Below are 22,415 nucleotides of genomic sequence, written 5' to 3' on the forward strand. Positions count from 1 at the left end.
CGTTTCCAGTCATCAACAGGCGAATGTCGGTGTTGACGGGCCCAGGCGAGGTGTAAAGCTTTGTGTCGTGCAGTCATCAAGAGTTTACGAGTGGGCTTTCAGCTCCGAAAGCGCATATCGCTGATATTTTGTTGAATGGTTCGCACGCTGACATTTTTTGATGGCCCTGCACTGAACTCTACAGCCATTTGCGGAAGTGTTGCGCTTCTGTCTCGTTGAACGACTCTCCACCGTCGTCGCTCTTGGAGGATCTTCTTCCGGCCGCAACAGTATCGGAAATTTGATGTATTACCTGATTCCTAATATTCACGGTACACTCGTGAAATGGTCGTATGGGAAAATATCCACTTCATCGCTACCTCGGAGATGCTGTGTCCCATCGCTCGTGCGCCGACTAAAACACCACGCTCAAACTCACTTAAATCTTGATAACCCGCCTTTGTAGCAGCAGTAACCGATTTAACAGATGCGTCATACACTTGTCTTATATAGGCGTTGCTGACCGAAGCGCCGTACTGTGCCTGTTTACATATCTCTGTATTGGAATAAGAGTGCCTATACCAGTTTCTTTGGCGCTTCAGTGTATAATGACCTTCTTCAGACTGAACTGAAAAGGGAAAGAATTTGACTTCCCTAAATATGACTTCCGTATATATGTATTTTTTGAAGGGTGCTCATATTGAGGGACACACATAAATCCAGGACATTTACTGAAGTTGTTCCTGGAAGCGCCTCACGGTTATCTAAAGTAAATGATGCGTAACGTTACTAATTTTTGACCGAGCTCGTCGCATTCCTGACAGAAGTGAAATTTTCTCGAAAGGTGTCTTCTGCATTTCGTTATATCGTAATCCAAACAAAGAAGAAATATCTATCAGCCAGCAATAGCAGACACAAGTCTTATTTGTAAGGGACATCGCCACGACAGCCAGTTCTGAAAGAAGAGGCTGTATATTGTGCTCTCTGCTACCTGTTATTCAGAGATTTTAGTTCCTTCTGGGACATATCTTACGTCACAGGAGTCATTTTCGAACAGTTACCTTGCGTAGCATGTTCTGATCGGACGGTTATTATGGCCTTCCAGTTTACCGAAGGCATTTGTCCTTGAGCACGTTGTGAGCTCTATAGGGATTTGTGTGATATTAACGGCATTTAAATGCACAGGGTACTTAGCAAACGGACCCCCCCCTTTTTTTTTTAAACAAATGGTATCTCCATGGGGTAGTTTTAAGTATAGAGATCTTGCAGCGTAGTTTGTAACCTATCATGCTAAGTGCAGATTTAGCTGATAAGTCCTTAGTGGTTAGTGCTTTGCATTAATACTTATTCATTTTAAGATTGCCATTTAAATGTTAAGTTGCTTTGCCGTTGTTACATGTGAGTAGAGAAACTGAATGCTATTGAAGATTTCCCAGTACACCATATGTGGCATTTGCCAGAAATTGTTAATATTTGTTGATGTGAAGGCAACAGTGGAAATGTCTGTAAGGTACCCATTATTTGTAGATAAAAACGCATTTTACTTTATCTCCGGTTTTGCTATTTCATATACGTATGTGAAGTGAATGTGTCAGCGGCGCTGCAGTACGTACTGAGTAAGGAGCGAGCGGTAGGATTCTACGCTGGTTGGCAGAGGCGGTTGGCTATCTGCAGCTTTCAGAGCCAGTGGGATGAGGTACCGATGCAGAAACCGCTCGTGAAGTCAGCAAAGAGAATTACATAAGGAAAGTACATTTCCTCTCAAGAAATTGTTATTAACAAATATGTGCTAGCAAAAGTTGCCTTTTACCACTCAGACATTATGAGTGTACGGGTCATAACTACTATCTTTTAGTAATTTTAGAATCCCAGGAAATGTTTACTAATAAATGGATGAGTAACTTTGCTATAACCGCTGATGCACAATCTTATATCGATTGTATGCTCAGTTTACAGACGGCAGTCGCCGAAAGGACGCATTTCGATCTAGTCATTCGGTAGACCAGGCTCTCGTTCCATCGGTAGTTAGCTTGTAATTAGTGTCAACAACTTCATTTTACGGTGTTTCTCAAATAAACGCACCATAATGACATGTCACATAAAATTATTTGGAAAAAAAAAAGTTTTCCGTTTTCCCGCTTCATTACGTAAAATATAGACATCCGACAGCGCTGCTACGGATGTGCAGGTATACATAAAACTACGAGATCAGAATCACATAACAGTTAGGAAGAATTCCTCTCCGGCGAATCACTAAGTCAGTTCAAGTATGTGCAGGTATACATAAAACTACGAGATCAGAATCACATAACAGTTAGGAAGAATTCCTCTCCGGCGAATCACTAAGTCAGTTCAAGTATTTTCATCACTGTGTTGACTGTTTCATACTTTTATATGTTGGCTGAGATTCTTGGTTCCCATTTTGTATTTTGATGTTAACAGAGCAAAAATTCATCAACCAAAATCGTCTTCGTGTCATTTGTGTATCTGAAAACAAATGTCTAATGAAAAGTGCAATTGACCAGTAATTTAGCTCGACCCACCACGACATTTCTCCTTTTTAAGTTTTGGATATGTTGATATTGTATTTTGTTCTCCAGCAATAAGGGAAGAAGTGATAGATGGGGCTGAGCTCGGAAATGGCCTAATGAAAAAGCCGAAATCGGCAGTGAACTCAATGCTCTGTAGCAACTAGAGCGATTTTCGGATTCAGCACACAGTCCGAAACAGCAGAAACAAGTAATTATGTAAACGGTCAGCATGTTGCCATATTTTCCCCCGTGAAAGTGCACCACATATTTAAAACTGACTCGTCCCACAGCGTAGCGATAGACCGCGGTTACGATCCATGGACCACGCAAACAAGTAAAGTAACCTTAGCCACTGCACATACTCGCTCGAGCCTTGTTCTGCCACCTGACGTTTTACAAACTGACTCATTCCAGCGAGCTAAATCGCCCTGCACTTCTTCCACCATTCCGTGGAACTACCGTGCGTGAAAATGAGGATGCAGAGCAAACTGGACAATACCACATCAATGGATGGACCCTACAACGAAGTTTTAACAGTGAAGAAGTTACAGTGATGTCGACCCAATCGTCACTGAATACAGGTGACCTGCAATTGCGCCATCAGCTCGAATCCAAAGGCGACTGCCTCACTGGTCTGGATGTAATCAGCAGTCATCGCTGACTTACCAGAGGTTGTCTCGTTCATCAAACAATTTATTTATAAATAATGTAGTCCTTCCGAGACATTTTGTTGCAAATGGATGGTCGCAGAAATTTATAGACTGGAGATATTCTCTGCCCCTACAATATTAACGTGGACGAGCTGTTCGAAAGCAAAATACAGTTTAAAATACAGTACTGTTGTGGCATGCAAGGTGACCACTAACTCCACCGTCAAAATGTCGGAGGTTGAACAGGGATGTTTTCTGAGTATTTTGGTACTAGATTCTATGGTGAGTGATGGCTGGTTACAGTTTTAGTTTCATCACTTACACTCATTTATCTTTTTCTCCGTTTTGCACTGAAAATATTTACACGACAGTGCAGATATAGAGCTGTCCGGTGTCCGTTGTTCGGAAATAAACTTGTATTCACTTATGGTACAATAGCAGTGCCCAGTTTACTCTTCACCTTCGAGCTTCTTTTCAGAAACCATAACTTCTGTCTGTGACATTCTGTCAGTGGAGTTCGCTCTCACCCTATACAGTGTACCGAAAGCTGTACACGTAAAGTTAACGTGACCAAGACATGCATGCACACCGCTTCGTGATTTCTTTTTAACGTAAAAACCAGTTTTGGTACTTACGCTCTTCCCCGAACCCGAAACTTGAACAGGATCCTGAAAGAGAAAGAACAGTTTGGTTGAAATGTAAGTATATTTAAGGCACTATAAAGTGTTCTAAACTTAGAGAGGTAGCGCGTGTTGAACAAGTCCGTCACAGTTTCCATTCCTTACATTATTTGAGATACATGTACGCCTTGAACCCATATGCTTTATACTGTTGTCATGTTTACGGGTGAGCAAAACAAGAAATAGGCGTTTCTAGACTACCGAGCATCTATCGTCATGCCCTTAGAAGAAGCGCCATGTCCATAGCTGGCTGGCTACAGTAGAAAGAGGCGTTTCTGGACTTCAAGTATATTCAAGGTTTGGTTTTTCTTTATTGCCATTTCGTTCCATTTGTAGCAGCTTCCCTCGAGCAATAAGCATTTATTACAGAAGAACAAGCTGAAACGGACCATTAAAAGCCGAGCAAAATGCAGACTTACTAAAGAAGGTGTGTTCTTTATGTGGTAAAGTTGATTTAGATTGTGATGTCCATGACTCCTATCATATTTTGATGATGATAGTGTTGAGTCTCGATGATCAGTTCCAGTTTTGATGACTGCTGGTAAGAGGATCGGGTGGAGGGAAATCCAATTAGGATGTTATTAAGGCGCGGTTTAGGGATGTGAACTGGAGGAAGGTGTTTCCTAGGAGGGTACTGTAAGGGTTGGAGTAAAGAGTAAAGAACTTCCCATGCTGCGCAGGGTGGGATGGAAATATACTAAGTCTACGATACATCCTTGAGAAAATGATTTGGCAGTGGTTTTGGAATTTAGATGGAATGCAGTGTGGCATCCACTGTGACTCGTTGAATGATATTGGCAGTATTCAAGTAGAGGAATAAATAACTTCCATAACAGAAGAAACAACATGGTACTGTCTGAGGATTATCAATTAAGTTTTGTTGCGAGGTGGCTTTCTCTCGCATTGATATGAGTGGGTGGGGTAGGATGGGTTTCAAATGTCAATTAATAGCCGGCATTGCGGGTTGGGATGCAGTTTGGTCTTCTTGGGTGGTTATTACACTCGTGGGTATATAGTCATCGTAGATAAGACGTTTATAGCAGCTGCATTCTACAATTCGGGGTGGGATGATTCTGGACAGCATGTACATTGATAAATGACGGCAAATTCCTTGATCAGATGATAAATGATTTCGATTCACACAAGATGTGGATGAGGCATGTGGGTAAGGTATGTAGAGCTTTGCATATCTTACGCCCCATTCTAGCTACTCCTCTGTGCTCAACTCCTTTGACCAAGATAGTTGTTACGTTTTTTGTTTGTGTTTCATTCCCTGGCCAAATGATTAGAAAAGTTTATTTAAAATCCAGTCATTTATAGAGCTCAGAGTTTTTGAGCCACATCCTATAGGAGTGGAAGGAGGCTTTTCTTTCTTCTTATATGCGTGTCATTCTTTCTTTCCCTTCTTTCTTTCATTTGCTAGCGCCTTCATCCGCTGCTCGTGGTCTCGCGGTAGCGTTCTTGCTTCCCGAGCACGGGGTCCCGGGTTCGATTCCCGGCGGGGACAGGTATTTTTCCTCCCTCGAGATGAGTGGGGGGTGTTGTGTCGTCTTCATCATCATCATTCATCCCCATCACGGTCGGAGGAAGGCAACGGCAAACCACCTGCGTTAGGACCTTGCCTAGTAAAGCGGTGCGGGTCTCCCGCATCGTTCCCCTACGCTCTGTAAAGAAGCATGGGACTTCATTTCATTTTTTCATTTATCCCACATAGTGCGCAGGGTCGGTAGGGCTAAGTACGGAATTGGCATGGTTAATTTTAATGGGTGGCCGGATGCCCTTCCTGCCGCCACCCCATACCCCCCAGGACGGAAGCAGTGTACCCCAGCTGTCTGCGTCTAGTGTAAATCATGAAATAGTGTGAATGAGTTTCAGATGTCTGCGAGTCGTGTAACTGGGGCGGGACGTAGGGACCAGTTCGGTATTCGCCTAGTAGGATGTCGAAAACCGTCTAAAAACATCCACGCTGGCCGGCACACCGGCCGTCGTCGTTAATACGCAGGGCGGATTCGATCCGGGGCCGGCGCGTCTCCCCGCGTCCAGGAAGCAGAGCGTGAAACGTCCCCTTAGAAAAATTATACATGACTGTGCTTAAACTGACACACGATATTTTTTAGCGCAACGCAGGCTGACTTTCAATAATCCCTAGAAAAGAATGGCCCTGACTAACATTAACCTATACCTTTCATGAATCACTTACCTCACAAAAATCTTCATTACTCGAACTACTGCAATACAGCGAGCGCCAATACTGCCAGCTAAATAAAAGATTCAAACTACTGAAGGCACTAACTACTGATAGGTATAGTTAGCAAATGAAAGATTTTGATAGAGAACAAACAATGTATTTACCTTAATAGTGTTCAAAAGTCATAATATGTATACCAGTCCATGATATCCAATATTACAAATTTACTCTTTCTGATGGACACCCGTCCAGATCGTCCGCTCTCAAAATTCCGCCATCTCTCTCCCCACATCCACCACTGCTGGCGGCTCACCTCCAACTGCGCAACGCTACGCGCTGTTAACATCCAGCTGCCCAACACCACAATAGCCAACAACAATGCAAACCAGCCACAGACTGCACACAGCACAGCCAGTGATTTTCATACAGAGCGCTACGTGGCGTTACCAATAAAAAAACCTAAACAGCCTACTTACACACGTTAGCGCTCTCGGCTATCTTGGCGGGTATATGCGTGTCATTCTCTGTCCCTAAATATCGAGTCATGATTCATTGTAGAGTCAGAGTCTGCGTATCCAAATACCAGGCGAACTGAGCTCGCCGCACAAAAAATTAATCACAGCTAGAGAAATCATTACAAGTAATTACAAGTATCAGCTGATACCGTGTAATCCCGCCCCTGGAACTGGTAACCGTCCGGATAAGGTTAAGAAATGGGACCAAAAGGTTGTGCAGGTGTGTTGCATCCAGGTTAAGCCATTCGCAGTTGCGCCAAATTACGATACTGATGTCGACGTTATACCAGCTGTTCCAACATGTCCCACAACTTTTCTATCGGGTTACAATCAGGTGATTTTGGAGATCAATCGAGATGCAATAGGGTCGGCGAGTGTCCACAAAACCGTTCAAATTTTTTTCCACGCGGATGAATCCTGCTGCTGTAGTTTCGAAAAATAGAGGTATCAGTTACTGAAAGGCAACACCTGATCATTCATAATGCTGGTTCTTGTTAGTGGTCAGCTCAGAGCGGATCGAATTCATGGTAAGAAATGCACATCCAAAACATGATTGACCCATCTGCTGCTTGAACCTGACCTTCCACAGATTGAGGATGAAATGCTCCACTTGGCTTTCCGTGCACTCGACGACGTGCGTCTACATCTACATCTACATGATTACTCTGCAATTCACACTTAAGTGCCTGGCGGAGGGTTCATCGAACCATTTTCATACTACTTCTCTACCATTCCACACTCCAATGGTGCGTGGGGAAAAGGAACACCTAAATCTTTCCGTTCGTACTCTGATTTCTCTTATTTTATTATGATGATCATTTCTCCCTACGTAGGTGGGTGTCAACAAAATATTTTTGCATTCGGAAGAGAAAGTTGGTGATTGAAATTTAGTAAATAGATCTCGCCGCAAAGAAAACCGCCTTTGTTTCAGTGACTGCCACCCCAACTCGCGTATCATATCAGTGACACTCTCACGCCTACTGCGCGATAACATGAAACGAGCTGCCCTCCTTTATACTTTTTTGATGTCCTCCGTAAATCCTACCTGGTAAGGATCCCACACCGGCCGGGGTGGCCGAGCGATTCTAGGCGCTACAGTCTGGAACTGCGCGACCGCTACGGTCGCAGGTTCGAATCCTGTCTCGGGCATGGATGTGTGTGATGTCCTTAGGTTTGTTAGGTTTAAGTAGTTCTAAGTTCTAGGGGACTGATGACCTCAGAAGTTAAGTCCCATAGTGCTCAGAGCCATTTGAACCATTTGTTTAATGGTTTTAGAAAATATGTTCCTTCTATTTGCTAAAATTAACATGGAGGAGATGGATCGTTCCGGCTCCCCACAAGTGATTTGAGTTGTTTCTCAACACCTAAGATATCTGCTATTTGAGTACAGACAAAAATTTGACTCGTCAGATCACATACATTCCTCCAGTCACCTACTGTACACGTTATATGTCTAGCCCACTGCAGACACGCAGCCTTATGTGACTTTGTGAGAAATAGCTTCTTAAGAGTCTGACTCTAAATGTTCTCTGCATACAGCTCACATCGCAATGTTCTCTCGCTAACTGGCGGGGATGGTCCTTCATACAAAGCCTGCAGTTGTTCCTGTCGGGTCTGGAAGCGATTTTTATTCAACAGCCGTGAAATCCTTCCGCGGTCTCACTAATGTTCTTTTCCCGACCACAGTTCTGACGTCTGTTTCCTGGTCACCATCGCTTGTACACAAGCTGAACAGTCCGCCGCGAAACGCCAATAAATTCAGTAACTTCACACGTCCAATGACCATGGGCAAGACGTTACATTTACCAATATTTATGTAGAATGTCCGTTGAAACGTAAATGTCTTACTGATCGTTACTTCCTTATGCTCACACAGGGGCAGTGTGCGCACAATTGAGTATGCTGGCCGATAGCTACACCGTCCGTAAATGTTTAACGATTCATCTGTGTGTGAGCACTGGGGTGACTAATTTTTACTCCTATGATCTTATTAGTGAAGCAGACGGAATCTCATTTGCCTACAAAGCAATGTAAACCTCCTGAAAACGTTGAACAGTATCGAAAGATGGGAACTACTTTTAATTCAGTTTCGTATGAATCTTCTGACTGGTTTGATGCGGTCCGCCAAGCATTCCTCTCCTGCGCCAACCTCTTCATCTCAGAGTAGCACTTGCACCCTACGTCTCCAATTATTTGCTGAATGTATTCCAATCTCTATCTTCCTCTGCAGTTTTAACCATGGAAGTTATCCGGTGATGCCTTAACAGGTGTTCCTTCTCCTTGTAACCTTGTAAGAGTTTTCCTTTTTCTCGTCGATTCTGCGGAGAACCAGGTCATCCCTTACCTTGTCGGTCCACCCAGTTGTCAACATTCGTCTGTCGCATCACATCTCAAAGGCTTCGATTCTCTTCTGTTCTAGTTTTCCCACAGTCCGTGTCTCACTACTACACAATTCTGCGCTACAAGCGTACAGTCTCAGAGATTTCGTCCTCAAGTTAAGAACGTATGTTTGATACTAGCACACTACTCTTTTCTAGGAATGTCCTTTTGACCAGTGCTGGTCTGCTTTTTATGTCCTCCACACTCCATCTGTCGAAGGTTATTTTCCTGCCTAGGTAGTAGAATTCCGTAACTTCAACTACTTTGGGGTCCCAATCCTCAAGTTAAGTTTCTCGCTGTTCTCATTTCTGCTACTCCTTATTACTTTCGCCTTTCTTCAGTTTACTCTCAATCCATGTTTCGTACTCATTGCACTGTTAATTACATTCAACATATACTGCAGTTCAAAAATTCAAAATGGCTCTGAGCACTATGGGACTCAACTGCTGTGGTCATAAGTCCCCTAGAACTTAGAACTACTTAAACCTAACTAACCTAAGGACAGCACACAACACCCAGCCATCACGAGGCAGAGAAAATCCCTGACCCCGCCGGGAATCGAACCCGGGAACCCGGGCGTGGGAAGCGAGAACGCTACCGCACGACCACGAGATGCGGGCTATACTGCAGTTCTTCTCCACTTTCACTCAGGATAGCAATGTCATCAGCGAACCTTTTCATTGTCCTTTCACCCTTAATTTTAATCCCACTCATGAAGCTTTCTTTTGTTTCCCTCATTGCTTCTTCTATACATGCAGGGTGAGTCACTAACTACTGCCGCCAAGAAAAACTCCGAAAGTATGACAGGAGCTGAAAAGTTTGTGGAACAAAAGTTGCATGGAACAACGGGGACCATAATATGATATTGGATTTTTGTTGCTAGGTGGGGTCGCTTCAGAGATATGAAGGTCAACTTTGTGTTTTTTAAATGGGATGCTATAGCTTGGTACTTATTTCCTGATAGCGGCTATCGAGACGAATCCAGTGATTTGTAACAGGAAGGTATTTGAAGTCCACCAAAGGTCACACAGGTGGCATGAACGTCCATTTACAGAAGGTGTTTCGAAGTGATGATCATTGGTATCAATGTAGTGCTGCAATCTCCTTATCAAGGATTGAATGGTATTCCTTATCACAACTCTCACATATCTTCAGGTGTAGTTGGAACGTCTTTTACGAATTCCCACAAGAAAAAATCCAGAGGCGTCAAGTCTGGCGAACGAGCCGATCACGAAACATCTCCTCCGCGTCCAATTCAACGACTTGGAGATTGTCTCTGCAACTTATTTCTAGCCATCAGCGAAATATGTGCCGGACACGTACCGTGTAATACCACCTTCTGTTCCTTGTTCCTAAAGGTATTTCTTCCAATAAGAGACATAATGTTTCTTGCAGGAATGTGGTGTACTTCCTACCATTAAGATTTCCTTCGACGAAGTAGGAGTCTATAAATTTGTTCTCCAGAACCCCACATCATACATTCAACGACCAGAGTCTCTGGTGTGCAACTTGCCGCAACCAACATGGATATTCAGTTGCCCAGTGATGCACGTTACGCAAATTAACATTTTCATGGTTCGAGAAAATAGCCTCGTCAGTAAATAAAATCAAATTAATAAGTGTGTCATCACTCTGAATCTGAAGTTGACCACATCGGCAGAATTCAATGCGACGCATACAATCAGTACCAATTAATTCTTGGTGGAGACTGATATGGTAAGGATGATATTTATGGCGATTCAGAACACGAGCAAAACTTCTCTGGCTCATGCCAGATTCCCTTGCGACTTGACGCGAACTAACACAAGGATCTCGAACCACAGCGGCGAGAGTACCAATTTCCGTTCCCTCGTTAGTAACTTTTCTTTACTGGATATGTTTCCGATGCGTTAAATATCCAGTTGTTTTCAATTTATCATGTTGTTGTTGTTGTTGTGGTCTTCAGTCCTCAGACTGGTTTGATGCAGCTTTCCATGCTACTCTATACTGTGCAAACTTCTTCATCTCCCAGTACTTACTGCAACCTACATCCTTCTAAATCTGCATAGCGTATTCATCTCTTGGTCTCCCTCTACGATTTTTACCCTCCACGCTACCCTCCAATGCTAAATTTGTGATCCCCTGATGCCTCAGAACATGTCCTACCACCCGGTCCCTACTTCTTGTCAAGTTGTGCCACAAACTCATCTTCTCCCCAATTATATTCAATACCTCCTCATTAGTTATGTGATCTACCCATATAATTTTCAGCACTCTTCTGTAGCACCACATTTCAAAAGCTTCTATTCTCTTCTCTTCTTGTCCAGACTATTTATCGTCCATGTTTCACTTCCATACATGGCTACACTCCATACAAATACTTTCAGAAACGAGTTCCTGACACTTAAATCTATACACGATTGTAACAAATTTCTCTTCTTCAGAAACGCTTTCCTTGCCATTGCCAGTCTACATTTTATATCCTCTCTACTTCGACCATCATCAGTTACTTTGCTCCCAAAATAGCAAAACTCCTTTACTACTTTGTCTCATTTCCTAATCTAATTCACTCAGCATCACCCGACTTAATTTGACTACATTCCATTATCCTCGTTTTGCTTTTGTTGATGTTCATCTTATACCCTCCTTTCAAGACACTGTCCATTCCGTTCAGCTGCTCTTCCAAGTCCTTTGCTGTCTCTGACAGAATTACAATGTCATCGGCGAACCTCAAAGTTTTTATTTCTTCTCCATGAATTTTAATAGCTATCTCCAATTTTTCTTTTGTTTCCTTTTCTGCTTGCTAAATATACAGATTGAATAACATCGAGGAGAGGCTACAACCCTCTCTCACTCCCTTTGCAACCGCTGCTTCCCTTTCATGCCCCTCGACTCTTATAACTGCCATCTGGTTTCTGTACAAATTGTAAATAGCCTTTCGCTCCCTGTATTTTACCACTGCCACCTTTAGAATTTGAAAGAGAGTATTCCAGTCAACATTGTCAAAAGCTTTCTCTAAGACTACAAATGATAGAAACGTAGGTTTGCCTTTCCTTAATCTATTTTCTAAGATAAGTCGTAGGGTCAGTATTGCCTCACGTGTTCCAAAATTTCCACGGAATCCAAATTGATCTTCCCCGAGGTAGGCTTCTACCAGTTTTTCCATTCGTTTGTAAAGAATTCGTGTTAGTATTTTGCAGCTGTGACTTATTAAACTGATAGTTCGGTAATTTTCACATCTGTCAACACCTGCTTTCTTTGGGATTGGAATTATTATATTCTTCTTGAAGTCTGAGTGTGTTTCGCCTGTCTCATACATCTTGCTCACCAGATGGCAGAGTTTTGTCAGGACTGGCTCTCCCAAGGCAGTCAGCAGTTCCAGGAGAATGTTGTCTACTCCCGGGGCCTTGTTTCGACTCAGGTCTTTCAGTGCTCTGTCAAACTCTTCACGCAGTATCGTATCTCCCATTTCATCTTCATCTACATCCTCTTCCATTTCCATAATGTTGTCCTCAAGTACATCCCCCTTGTATAGAACCCCTATGTACTCCTTTCATCTTTCTGCTTTCCCTTCTTTGCTTAGAACTGGGTTGCCATCTGAGCTCTTGATATTCATACAAGTGGCTCTCTTTTCTCCAAAGTTCTCTTTAATTTTCCTGTAGGCAGTATCTATCTTAACCCTAGTGAGATAAGCCTCTACATCCTTACATATGTCCTCTAGCCATCCCTGCTTAGCCATTTTTCACTTCCTGTCGATCTCATTTTTGAGACGTTTGTATTCCTTTTTGCCTGCTTCATTTACTGCATTTTTATATTTTCTCCTTTCATCAATTAAATTCAATACTTCTTCTGTTACCCACGGATTTCTATTAGCCCTCGTCTTTTTACCTACTCGATCGTCTGCTGCCTTCACTACTTCGTCCCTCAGAGCTACCCATTCTTCTTCTACTGTATTTCTTCCCCCCCCCCCCCCCCACCCCATTCCTGTCAATTGTTCCCTTATGTTCTTCCTGAAACTCTGTACAACCTCTGGTTTAGTCAGTTTATCCAGGTCCCATATCCTTAAATTGCCACCTTTTTGCAGTTTCTTCAGTTTTAATCTACAGTTCATAACAACTAGATTGTGGTCAGAGTCCACATCTGGCCCTGGAAATGTGTTACAATTTAAAACCTGTTTCCTAAATCTCTGTCTTACCATTATATAATCTATCTGATACCTTCTAGTATCTCCAGGATTCTTCCATGTGTACAACCTTCTTTTATGATTCTTGAGCCAAGTGTTAGCTATGATTAAGTTATGCTCTGTGCAAAATTCTACCAGACGGCTTCCTCTTTCATTTCTTACCCCCAATCCATATTCACCCATGATTATTAAATTTCCGTCTCCCTTCACTACCTGAATAATTTCTTTTATCTCATCATACATTTCATCAATTTCTTCATCATCTGCAGAGCTAGTTGGCATATAAACTTGTACTACTGTAGTAGGCACGGGCTTCGTTTCTATCTTGGCCACAATAATGTGTTCACTATGCTGTCTATAGTAGCTTACCCGCACTTCTATTTTTTCATTCATTATTAAACCTACTCCAGCATTACCCCTATTTGATTTTTTATTTATAACCCTGCATTCACCTGACCAAAAGTCTTGTTCCTCCTGCCACCGAACTTCACTAATTCCCACTATATCTAACTTTAACCTATCCATTTCCCTTTTTAAATTTTCTAACCTATCTGCCCGATTAAGGGATCTGACATTCCACGCGCCGATCCGTGGAACGCCAGTTTTCTTTCTCCTGATAACAACGTCCTCTTGAGTAGTCCCCGCCCGGCGATCCGTATGGGGGATTATTTCACCTCCGGAATATTTTACCCAAGAGGACGCCAGCATCATTTAACCATGCAGTAAAGTTGCATGCCCTCGGGAAAAATTATGGCTGTAGTTTCATCTTGCTTTCAGCCGTTCGCAGTACCAGCACAGCAAGGCCGTTTTGGTTAGTGTTACAAGGCGAGATCAGTTAATCATCCAGACTGTTGCCCCTGCAACTACTGAAAAGGCTGCTGCCCCTCTTCAGGAACCACACGTTTGTCTGGCCTCTCAACAGATACCCCTCCGTTGTGGTTGCACCTATGGTACGGCCATCTGTATTTCTGAGGCACGCAAGCCTCCCCACCAATGGCAAGGTCCATAGTTCATGTGGGGCAATTTATCATATACACATTTAAATGTATGTCGTGTAGGGTGAGTACGTTGAGGATATCTTTCAGCGTATAAGTCTCTAGCCCTCAGTGAATTTCGTTGGCATTCTGTTTTACTTTTCACTTTCTCCAATCTGCAGAGCGGGCTGTTTGAGCTAAGAGCCATCTTAAGAGTCTCGATTCTTATCGTTCAAACACCAGGCGAGCCAGCAGTAGGAAAGAGGGATTTCTAGTTGCGAATAAATGGAAGTGCTTCAGTTCTTCCGATATTACCTGACAAAGGAAAACCTTGGTCAGAATTGGGGGATTTGGATTAATCTATTTCATTCCTGGGACAATGTCAATCATTGTAGCCAACAAAAATTAAGGTTTCATGAATAAATTTTGTGTATATATCTCTTTATGTGCTTATCCTTTACATTGTAGGTGTTTATTTCATCAGATATGTTGGAATTACTGCATTATATTTGCTCATATGAAACTAAATATCTGAGTATAAAAATTGCGGAATGTACCAATACTTCCTTTTTGTAATTTATGTTACACCATGAATCAATACTGAGCTAAATGTTGTAAGCGTATTGACGAGTAAGTATCGTAGTGACAATGCATTGCTGGACACAATACGCAGGCGAGACCAAAGGTCTAGGATGAGTATTGGTAGCCCCATCGGTCGACTAAATGTATATTTGTCACTTGTCCGTTAGTGAAAAGATAATGGCGTTGCAAAAAGATTTTGATACAATAAGCGTGGGATTGGGAAACTGATGAATAATATACTGATCGTAAGAAAGGAGAACTTTCCTAGCGTGGCATGTGTAAGTATTGCCTGTGCATTTTAATGAAGAACTTTGCATAAGATCTCTGGATGACAAGGCGTACACAATAAGACAGTAGGATATTGGTCGAGAACAAAGTAGAGGCTTCATTAAAATATTTTGGATCAGGTCCCGTATAAAAAATAATCTGGTGATCCCACTTAATAACTATCCAAAGGAAGTTCACAATAGGCTGAAACTGCTAATCGGCCTCACGTGGGCTTACATCATCCCACCATTCTCCACAGCTGTAAAAGTCACATTAAACTCTTTCCTCTCCTAGATCGATAAATCCTTAGCCCTCCTAATCCTGATTTCAAAATCCCTGTTGTCTCTTCAATGATTTCGAACCCTGGGTCCCTCCCACTCTACTTATTACCCCAATGGACCTCTACCAGGATCTGCCTTTCCTACCCAAAACTACAACTATCCTATTAACAACAGTCTCCTCTCCTTACATCAAGGTGTCATTATCCCACAAATACTATTACCACAGGCCAGAACTTCTCACTTAAAACTTCCACCTACTGCACACTCACTTCCCTCCACACCACTTCAATCCGCACGAAGTAGACACTTTGTCTAATCAGTATTGTTACTTATCCCTCCACTCCTTACGTGTACCGAGGTGACGGGCATGCACAAATATCCTTCGCCTGCTCGACAGACGCAACAGCTACACCTCACCAACAGTCGCGACATCGTCATCTGTATTTCTTGTACATCTATCATCAGTACAAATCGGCGTTTATTATTTGTAATACTTAAATTGTAGACCAGCAATATTGCTGCTACGAGTCCCCTATCCCGCCCCCCCCCCCACCCTCCCCCCGTTTACTTTCCGTTCGTTACGTCAAAGGAAACGAAATATGGTAGAAAGGAAAAAAGTTATATCTATTTATATGTCAGCTGGTTCTTAGACAGTTTTAGCAACAATTCGGTGAAAGTATTTAAGTGTACTTTAATCTACAAAGCAAGTATCTTGCCACATTTTTAATATAGTTCAATACAGGGTAATTTGCGTTTGTGTGTTGGTGGGAGGGGGAGTGTTACTCATTCTTTTTACCTGTAGTGGCAGTTTGGAAAATGAGAGGGGTAGGTGGGAAACTGATATGTATTAACTTGTGTGTGTCTTTGTGTTGGAATATAAAAAAGACAATGCAGATTAGTCAACATACGTAAGCATGTCTTATTTTGTGTAACAATACAGCGCAGTTTTCAGTAGACTTGTCAATTACTAGTGTGAAATAATTCATCCTGATAAATGTGAGTTGTGTTTGGGCCAGGGCTTGCTCAATTAGAAAACTCTTGCTAGTTGCCACCTATTCCTTCGTAGCGATCAGCGTCGTCAGTGATCAAAGAACTGGCGACGGCGTGCTGCTCACTGTGACAAACGGCATCGTATGGAATCGACGTGAGTGTCCATTGGAATTTTGCTGATTCACTGATATGTAATCTGATCTGTGTCCAATGAGTGGACATTAACAAGCGGTGCACCCACCCTTAGACATAAGGCGGCTAGAGCTCTACTGGAGACCCTATCAATGAGGTGTCTGAATTCCAGTGTATTAGTCCCCAAGAGCCGAAACCAGAGAATGTAGTGATGGTGGACCTGGGGTCTGGAGCGAAGTCGTCGTTCTAACTCATCCTAAGGGTGTTTCTTTGGGTTCAGATCTATACCCTGAGCTGGCCAGTCCCTTTCAGGGCTGTTATTGTCCACAAAACATTGGCTCACAAATGGCGCTTTATGACAGGGTGCATTGTCAATCCGAAACAATCAGTCATTGTATCCCAACTGTTCCTCTACTGTGCACACTACATAGTGCTTCCGCATTTGATGTTCCCTTAAGCGCGTTAAGGGAACCACACCGTGACCACGAAAAATACCCCCAACTTCTCCACAATTGACTGCTGAGACTACACATGATGGCAGACAACGTTCTCCAGTATTCCCCAAACCCAAATCTTGCCATCGGATTGTCACAGGGTGTAGCCTCGTTTCCAGTCATTCGCTGTCCACACCTTAGCTATGACTATGGAAATGTGCAGCTGACGAGGAGCTCTTCGATCATTGTCCATGATTACTTTTAACTCCCTACACACAGTCATTGTGCAAGCTGGACTGATGGTATCACTGCAGAATTTACGAGTGATTCCATCTGCTGATTTCATGCAACTGTTTACAACCACTCTCCGCAGTGCTCGACGGTCCCTGACCATCAATACATTAGGTACGCCTGGTCTTAACTTAGCAGTGGTCTTACCTTCTCGTTTCCATTTCACAGTCACATCATCAACAGTCGACTTGTGGACCTACGGAAGGGTTGAAATATCTCTGATAGATTTATTCCCCAAGTGACACTGAATGACTAGTTCGCATTCGAGGTCACTGAGCTCTCGTGAACGACCGTGTCTACCGACCAGACAATGGTCCTAAACTCATTTTACACTGGCGAGTCCGTGTCTCGTGGCATCTTGTGGTCGTTGCCGTACTAAATAGGGGCGTTTGCATATTTTTGGTCAGACTGTGTACGTGCAGTTCCACCACCTACATTGGCTGGTCAACTGTTAAATTAAGATGCAGTTTCAGTTCGTTGGTACTAGTGTCTTACGCTCCCCCCCCCCCCATCCCTCGCCCCCTTAAAGTATTTACCATTGTATTGAAGAATGTAGAAATGCAGAATGATACTCACCATCGTCAGAGTCAGACGCGCTGGTACCTGAAACAGAAACGTCAATGTTAATAGACAGATTTCCAAATGGCTGTTTGCTACAGACATAAACAGCAAGAAAGAGCCACCTCAGGAAAAATGAAACTGGATCTTTATAGCTCACTCACCTCTTTGAAAACAAAAGTGTAATCGTACGTCACGGACTGAACCCTTGTGAAAGTGAATTATTATAACTGTATGATTAAGCTGTTTTAATGTACTTAAAACAATCCTGTCACAAATCCACAGTTCTAGTACAAATTATTCCTCTTTCTGAATGTTGTTAGACATTTAATACGCAAATTATTAGAAATTCAAAAAACCCTTTGATAATACAACAAATCAGGATGATCAAAGTTCTAACTTAGTTCTACTGTTTATGCAACTACAAATATGTGAGTTTTTCTTTATACGGGGAGATTCTCTGATCATGTTACAGACTTTCAGGTCATCATCATCATATTGGACAGTTTCCAACCTCTGGCCGGGTCTGTATGGAACATTGGCCTCTCCATCGTCTTCTGTCTTGCCACCATCTCTCACTCTTCACCTCGGTCCAGTCTTCTCCTTTCTTCTGGACGCATTCCTCTACTCCTTTCAGCCATCTGTCTCTCGGTCTTCCTCTTGTTTCATCTCGTGTACCCTCCTGGGTATATTCTTTTCCTCTATTCTCTTAACGTGTTCATACCATCTCAGCCTTGATTCCTCTATCTTCTCCTGTAATGTTTCCACCTTCATTAACTCTCTGATCCTCTCATTTCTTAACCTGTCTATCTTTGTCACTCCAGTACTGTTTATCAAGAATTTTATCTCACTAGCTTGTACTTTGCTTTTCTCTCTTCCTTTCATAAACCAGGTTTCTGATGCATATGTGAGAATCGCGACATAGTATGACCGGTATATAACCTTTTTACTGATTTAGCGTACAACCTTACTCCATATCAGGCTTCTGGCACTCTTCCGAAATGCGTCTGCTTTTCTACCCCGCTCGTTTATTTCTCTGTCATTTTCTGCTTTAAGGCTTTCAGGTATTATGGAAAAATTAAGGGACTCAGGTCCAAAAACGACCGAGTCGAAAGTTGTAAGTGAAAGTCATTCTGATTCCTACAACAGTGGCTTACATGTAACGGCACTATTTTTGCTAAGATTGTAGGGTACGCTGCTCTCAGAAGTGGTAGTGTGGACCTAAACAAGAAAAAGAAGTCCAGTAAATAAGTGCTCTAAAATGGGTGCAGTACGAGAGGTGTGTTTCACAGTAGCGGAGATGATCAAATGGTCGTAACTCTTAACGTATACATTTTAGAGCCCATGTCTAGACACTTTCTCTTGTTTCGTCTATCGTGATAGACAAGATAAGATTAAACTCCTAAGGACTGATGTGATACCAGAAAAAGGGTACCATGTAAAACACTACTTTCGAATGTTTGGAGTAGTTTCAACCAAATGTGGTTGACATGAGAGCGTACTGTCTAAAAAAAATACTTTAGGCTTAAGACACCCCTAACAGCCCTATTTGCAGTGGTGCGGGAAGGAAGAGCTGACAGCTCCCAGCGTAATTTCAACCAAACTTTCTACGTCGGCCATGGAACAAAGTATTAGTGAATCCTTAAAACAACAGACTGTCGTTTTGGAACGCTTTAGCTGGAGTAGAATAGCTACGTGGAGATCAATTCACCCTTCATCACTGATGTAATAAAATGGAACAACTGCAGCCGTCCTTTCGATGTTATTTGATTAAGATGATGTATTTGTTGGTGAATGCAGGTCCATTTCGACTAGTATCCTAGCGGACTTCGCAAAGTGTACAGCTTGCAATGAGCACCTGGAGTCAGGTACCTCCCACAAGACGACTGCTGACAGCGGCACATAAAGACTCTGCATTTCTTCAGTGGGTCAGACATCTCAGAAACTAGGCAGCAGTTGACGAAGGGGGTAGTGTCGTCCGATGAGTGAAGCTTCCGCCGCTTTCCGAATTAGCCATAGCGTCCAGTGCATCTACGAGCTAACGAGGCTTTTAACCAGCAATGTTTGGAGGGAATAATCCAGGCCACAGTTGATTCTTTGACGTTTTGTGGTGTTTTTGGTGCCGTGACTTGTGCACCACTCGTTCAGATTACGAGGGAGCGCCCTAAAGAAACCAAACAAATTTTTTGGTGGGTAGGGCTTTTTTAATACTGCGTTCTGTCGCTAGGAGCACAAAGAGGGAACATTCCAAAGTGAGTAAGCCGAATGCCGTCGCTGTAGAAGCTCAGGTCTAGTTTCGACATAGTGACAACTCTTTTGTGTCATTGTCGCGTTTGCAATGGCTATTTTCGTGAACACAGTGCTGTGGTGAAATTCTGCTTTTTGCTCGCAAACCGCGGAATAGAAACTCTTCAAATGTTAAAAACGGTATGCAAGGACGATGATATGGGAAATACTCAAGTGTTTGAGTGGTTTTCCGTTTTCAATAATGGTGAAATGTTAATCGATAAGAAACATCATTCTCGTCGTTTTCCACTGCCCAATCACATGAAAATGTTGAAAACATTTGTGCAGTTATCAACAAAGATCGAAGACGAACCACTGAAGAAATTGTGGAGCTGTCTGGAGTGGCTTGGAGTTCACTGCAGTGAATTGTAAAAGATTTGGGAACGAAAAAGATGGGTTCCCATGGAAGCTTGCTGTGCCTTGAAAGAAGAGTCCAGAAATAACCCAAATTCAAAAATAAACAAAGCAACAATCAAGCCAGTGAAAAACTTCGCCTCGCCTCAAGAAAGCCCTGTCTGTACGACGATCCAGCCGGCCGCAGTGGCCGCGCGGTTCTGGCGCTGCAGTCTGGAACCGCGAGACCGCTACGGTCGCAGGTTCGAATCCTGCCTCGGGCATGGATGTGTGTGATGTCCTTAGGTTAGTTAGGTTTAACTAGTTCTAAGTTCTAGGGGACTAATGACCTCAGCAGTTGAGTCCCATAGTGCTCAGAGCCATTTGAACCATTTTTGAACGACGATCCTTGACCAAAAATTGTACGGCTCCTGTTGCTCGTTGCCCCTCCCCCTCCCCCCAACCCCCCAACCACAGCCTCACGCACACGGCCTTGCCCAGTCCGACTCTTTTTTGTTTCCTAGAGTGAAAACGGACACAATTGGAAAGCGTTTTGATGTCGTTGCTGAGGTGAAGATAAAAACGATGGGGGCACTGTCAAGCATCACAAAAGATGAATCTAAACAATGTTTTGAAAATGAAATAAAAGATTAGACAAAGGTATTAATTAACTAGAGAATACTTTGAAGGGGACTGAAGGTTTGTGCTTAAAATGTGAATAAATAAGATCAAAACAATGAGTTCGGTTTCTTTTGGGTAACCCTCGTACTTCACCATGAACCACGATGTTTATTTCAGCATTCCAGATGACGACTTGTTGTCCATTCTTCTGCATCTAAATGATGTGTATGCTGTGGACATTCCCATCTTCCAAGATAACAGCAGGCCTTTTCAGAGGGCTGCACGCATTCACCCTGGTTTGAAGTTCCCCATTGCACGGCGACTGGCCCGTTGGATTGCTAGATCTAGATGTCTAGATGTCTAGAACTATTTGGAGCAGTCGGTGAAAAGCAGCAACCAGCATTGCTGCATTTGGTAGCTCTACTTGGTCTAACCATAAATGAGTGGTTTCTGCTGCAATTGGAATACCTGAGGAAAGTTGTGAACTATCTTTCTCGCCGAATTCAGGTCCTCGGCAAGTCTAGAGGTGGTTTCCTGCGACAGTAGCGTGATATCTACAGAGACAACAAAGATGTTTTTTGGTGTGCTAGCATGACTTACTGTATGGAAAAAAGTACCGTTTTTTGGGTGAAACCCCATCACCCTTAGGGATGGACTGTGGGTATAAAGCGTAAAAATAATCGAAACGAAGGGCATTAGGGTTGAATACTTCATATTTTTGGTCGCCAATCCAATTGCTGACAGTTCTGATATTTAAGTTATAGTGTGGGAATTGAGTTCGGGTGTGCTGACTTACTACATGCGAAAAAATTACTATCGATTTAGGACAATCACAGCACTTGTAGGGACGGGGGCGTAGGCAGGAGAAAGGAGTGAGAGACATGTAAGAGAGAGATGGGATATATCTGAAGAGTGGAGGTGGAAAACTTTCGGGATGTATCTGAAGAGTGGAGGTGGAAAACTTTCTAGGTGCCAAATTTCGCTTTCGTCAGGAGAATAAAAAAAAGGGTTGTAGCCTATCCCCGATGTTATTCAATCTGTATATTGAGCAAGCAGTGAAGGAAACAAAAGAAAAATTCGGAGTAGGCACTAAAATCCATGAAGAAGAAATAAAAACTTTGAGGTTCGCCGATGACCTTGTAATTTTGTCAGAGACAGCAAAGAACTTGGAAGAGCAGTTGAATGGAATGGATAGTGTCTTGAAGGGAGGGATATAAGATGAACATCAACAAAAGCAAAACGAGGATAATGGAATGTAGTCGAATTAAGTCGGGTGATGCTGAGGGAATTAGATTAGGAAATGACACACTTAAAGTAGTAAAGGAGTTTTGCTACTTGGGGAGCAAAATAACTGATGATGGTCGAAGTAGAGAAGATGTAAAATGTAGACTGGCAATGGCAAGGAAAGCGTTCCTGAGGAAGAGAAATTTGTTAACATCGAGTACAGATTTAAATGTCAGGAAGTCATTTCTGAAAGTATTTGTATGGAGTGTAGCCATGTATGGAAGTGAAACATGGACGATAACTAGTTTGGACAAGAAGAGAATAGAAGCTTTCGAAATGTGATGCTGCAGAAGAATGC

At 42.8% G+C, this 22,415-nt stretch overlaps 1 protein-coding gene across 1 annotated transcript in view; it reads right to left on the reverse strand.

The window, feature by feature from the left end:
- LOC126237370 (carbonic anhydrase 2-like) overlaps positions 1–22,415 on the reverse strand; it is a 73,085-nt gene that overhangs the window by 40,783 nt on the left and 9,887 nt on the right. The window contains exons 2-3 of the mRNA XM_049947454.1: positions 17,612–17,638; positions 3,796–3,828 (exon numbers count right to left, since the gene is read on the reverse strand). Coding sequence (XP_049803411.1) covers positions 3,796–3,828; positions 17,612–17,638 — 60 coding nt within the window. The remainder of the gene's footprint in view (positions 1–3,795; positions 3,829–17,611; positions 17,639–22,415) is intronic.

Source organism: Schistocerca nitens, chromosome 2 (assembly GCF_023898315.1).
Source record: "Schistocerca nitens isolate TAMUIC-IGC-003100 chromosome 2, iqSchNite1.1, whole genome shotgun sequence".
NCBI classification, from domain to species: Eukaryota; Metazoa; Arthropoda; class Insecta; order Orthoptera; family Acrididae; genus Schistocerca; species Schistocerca nitens.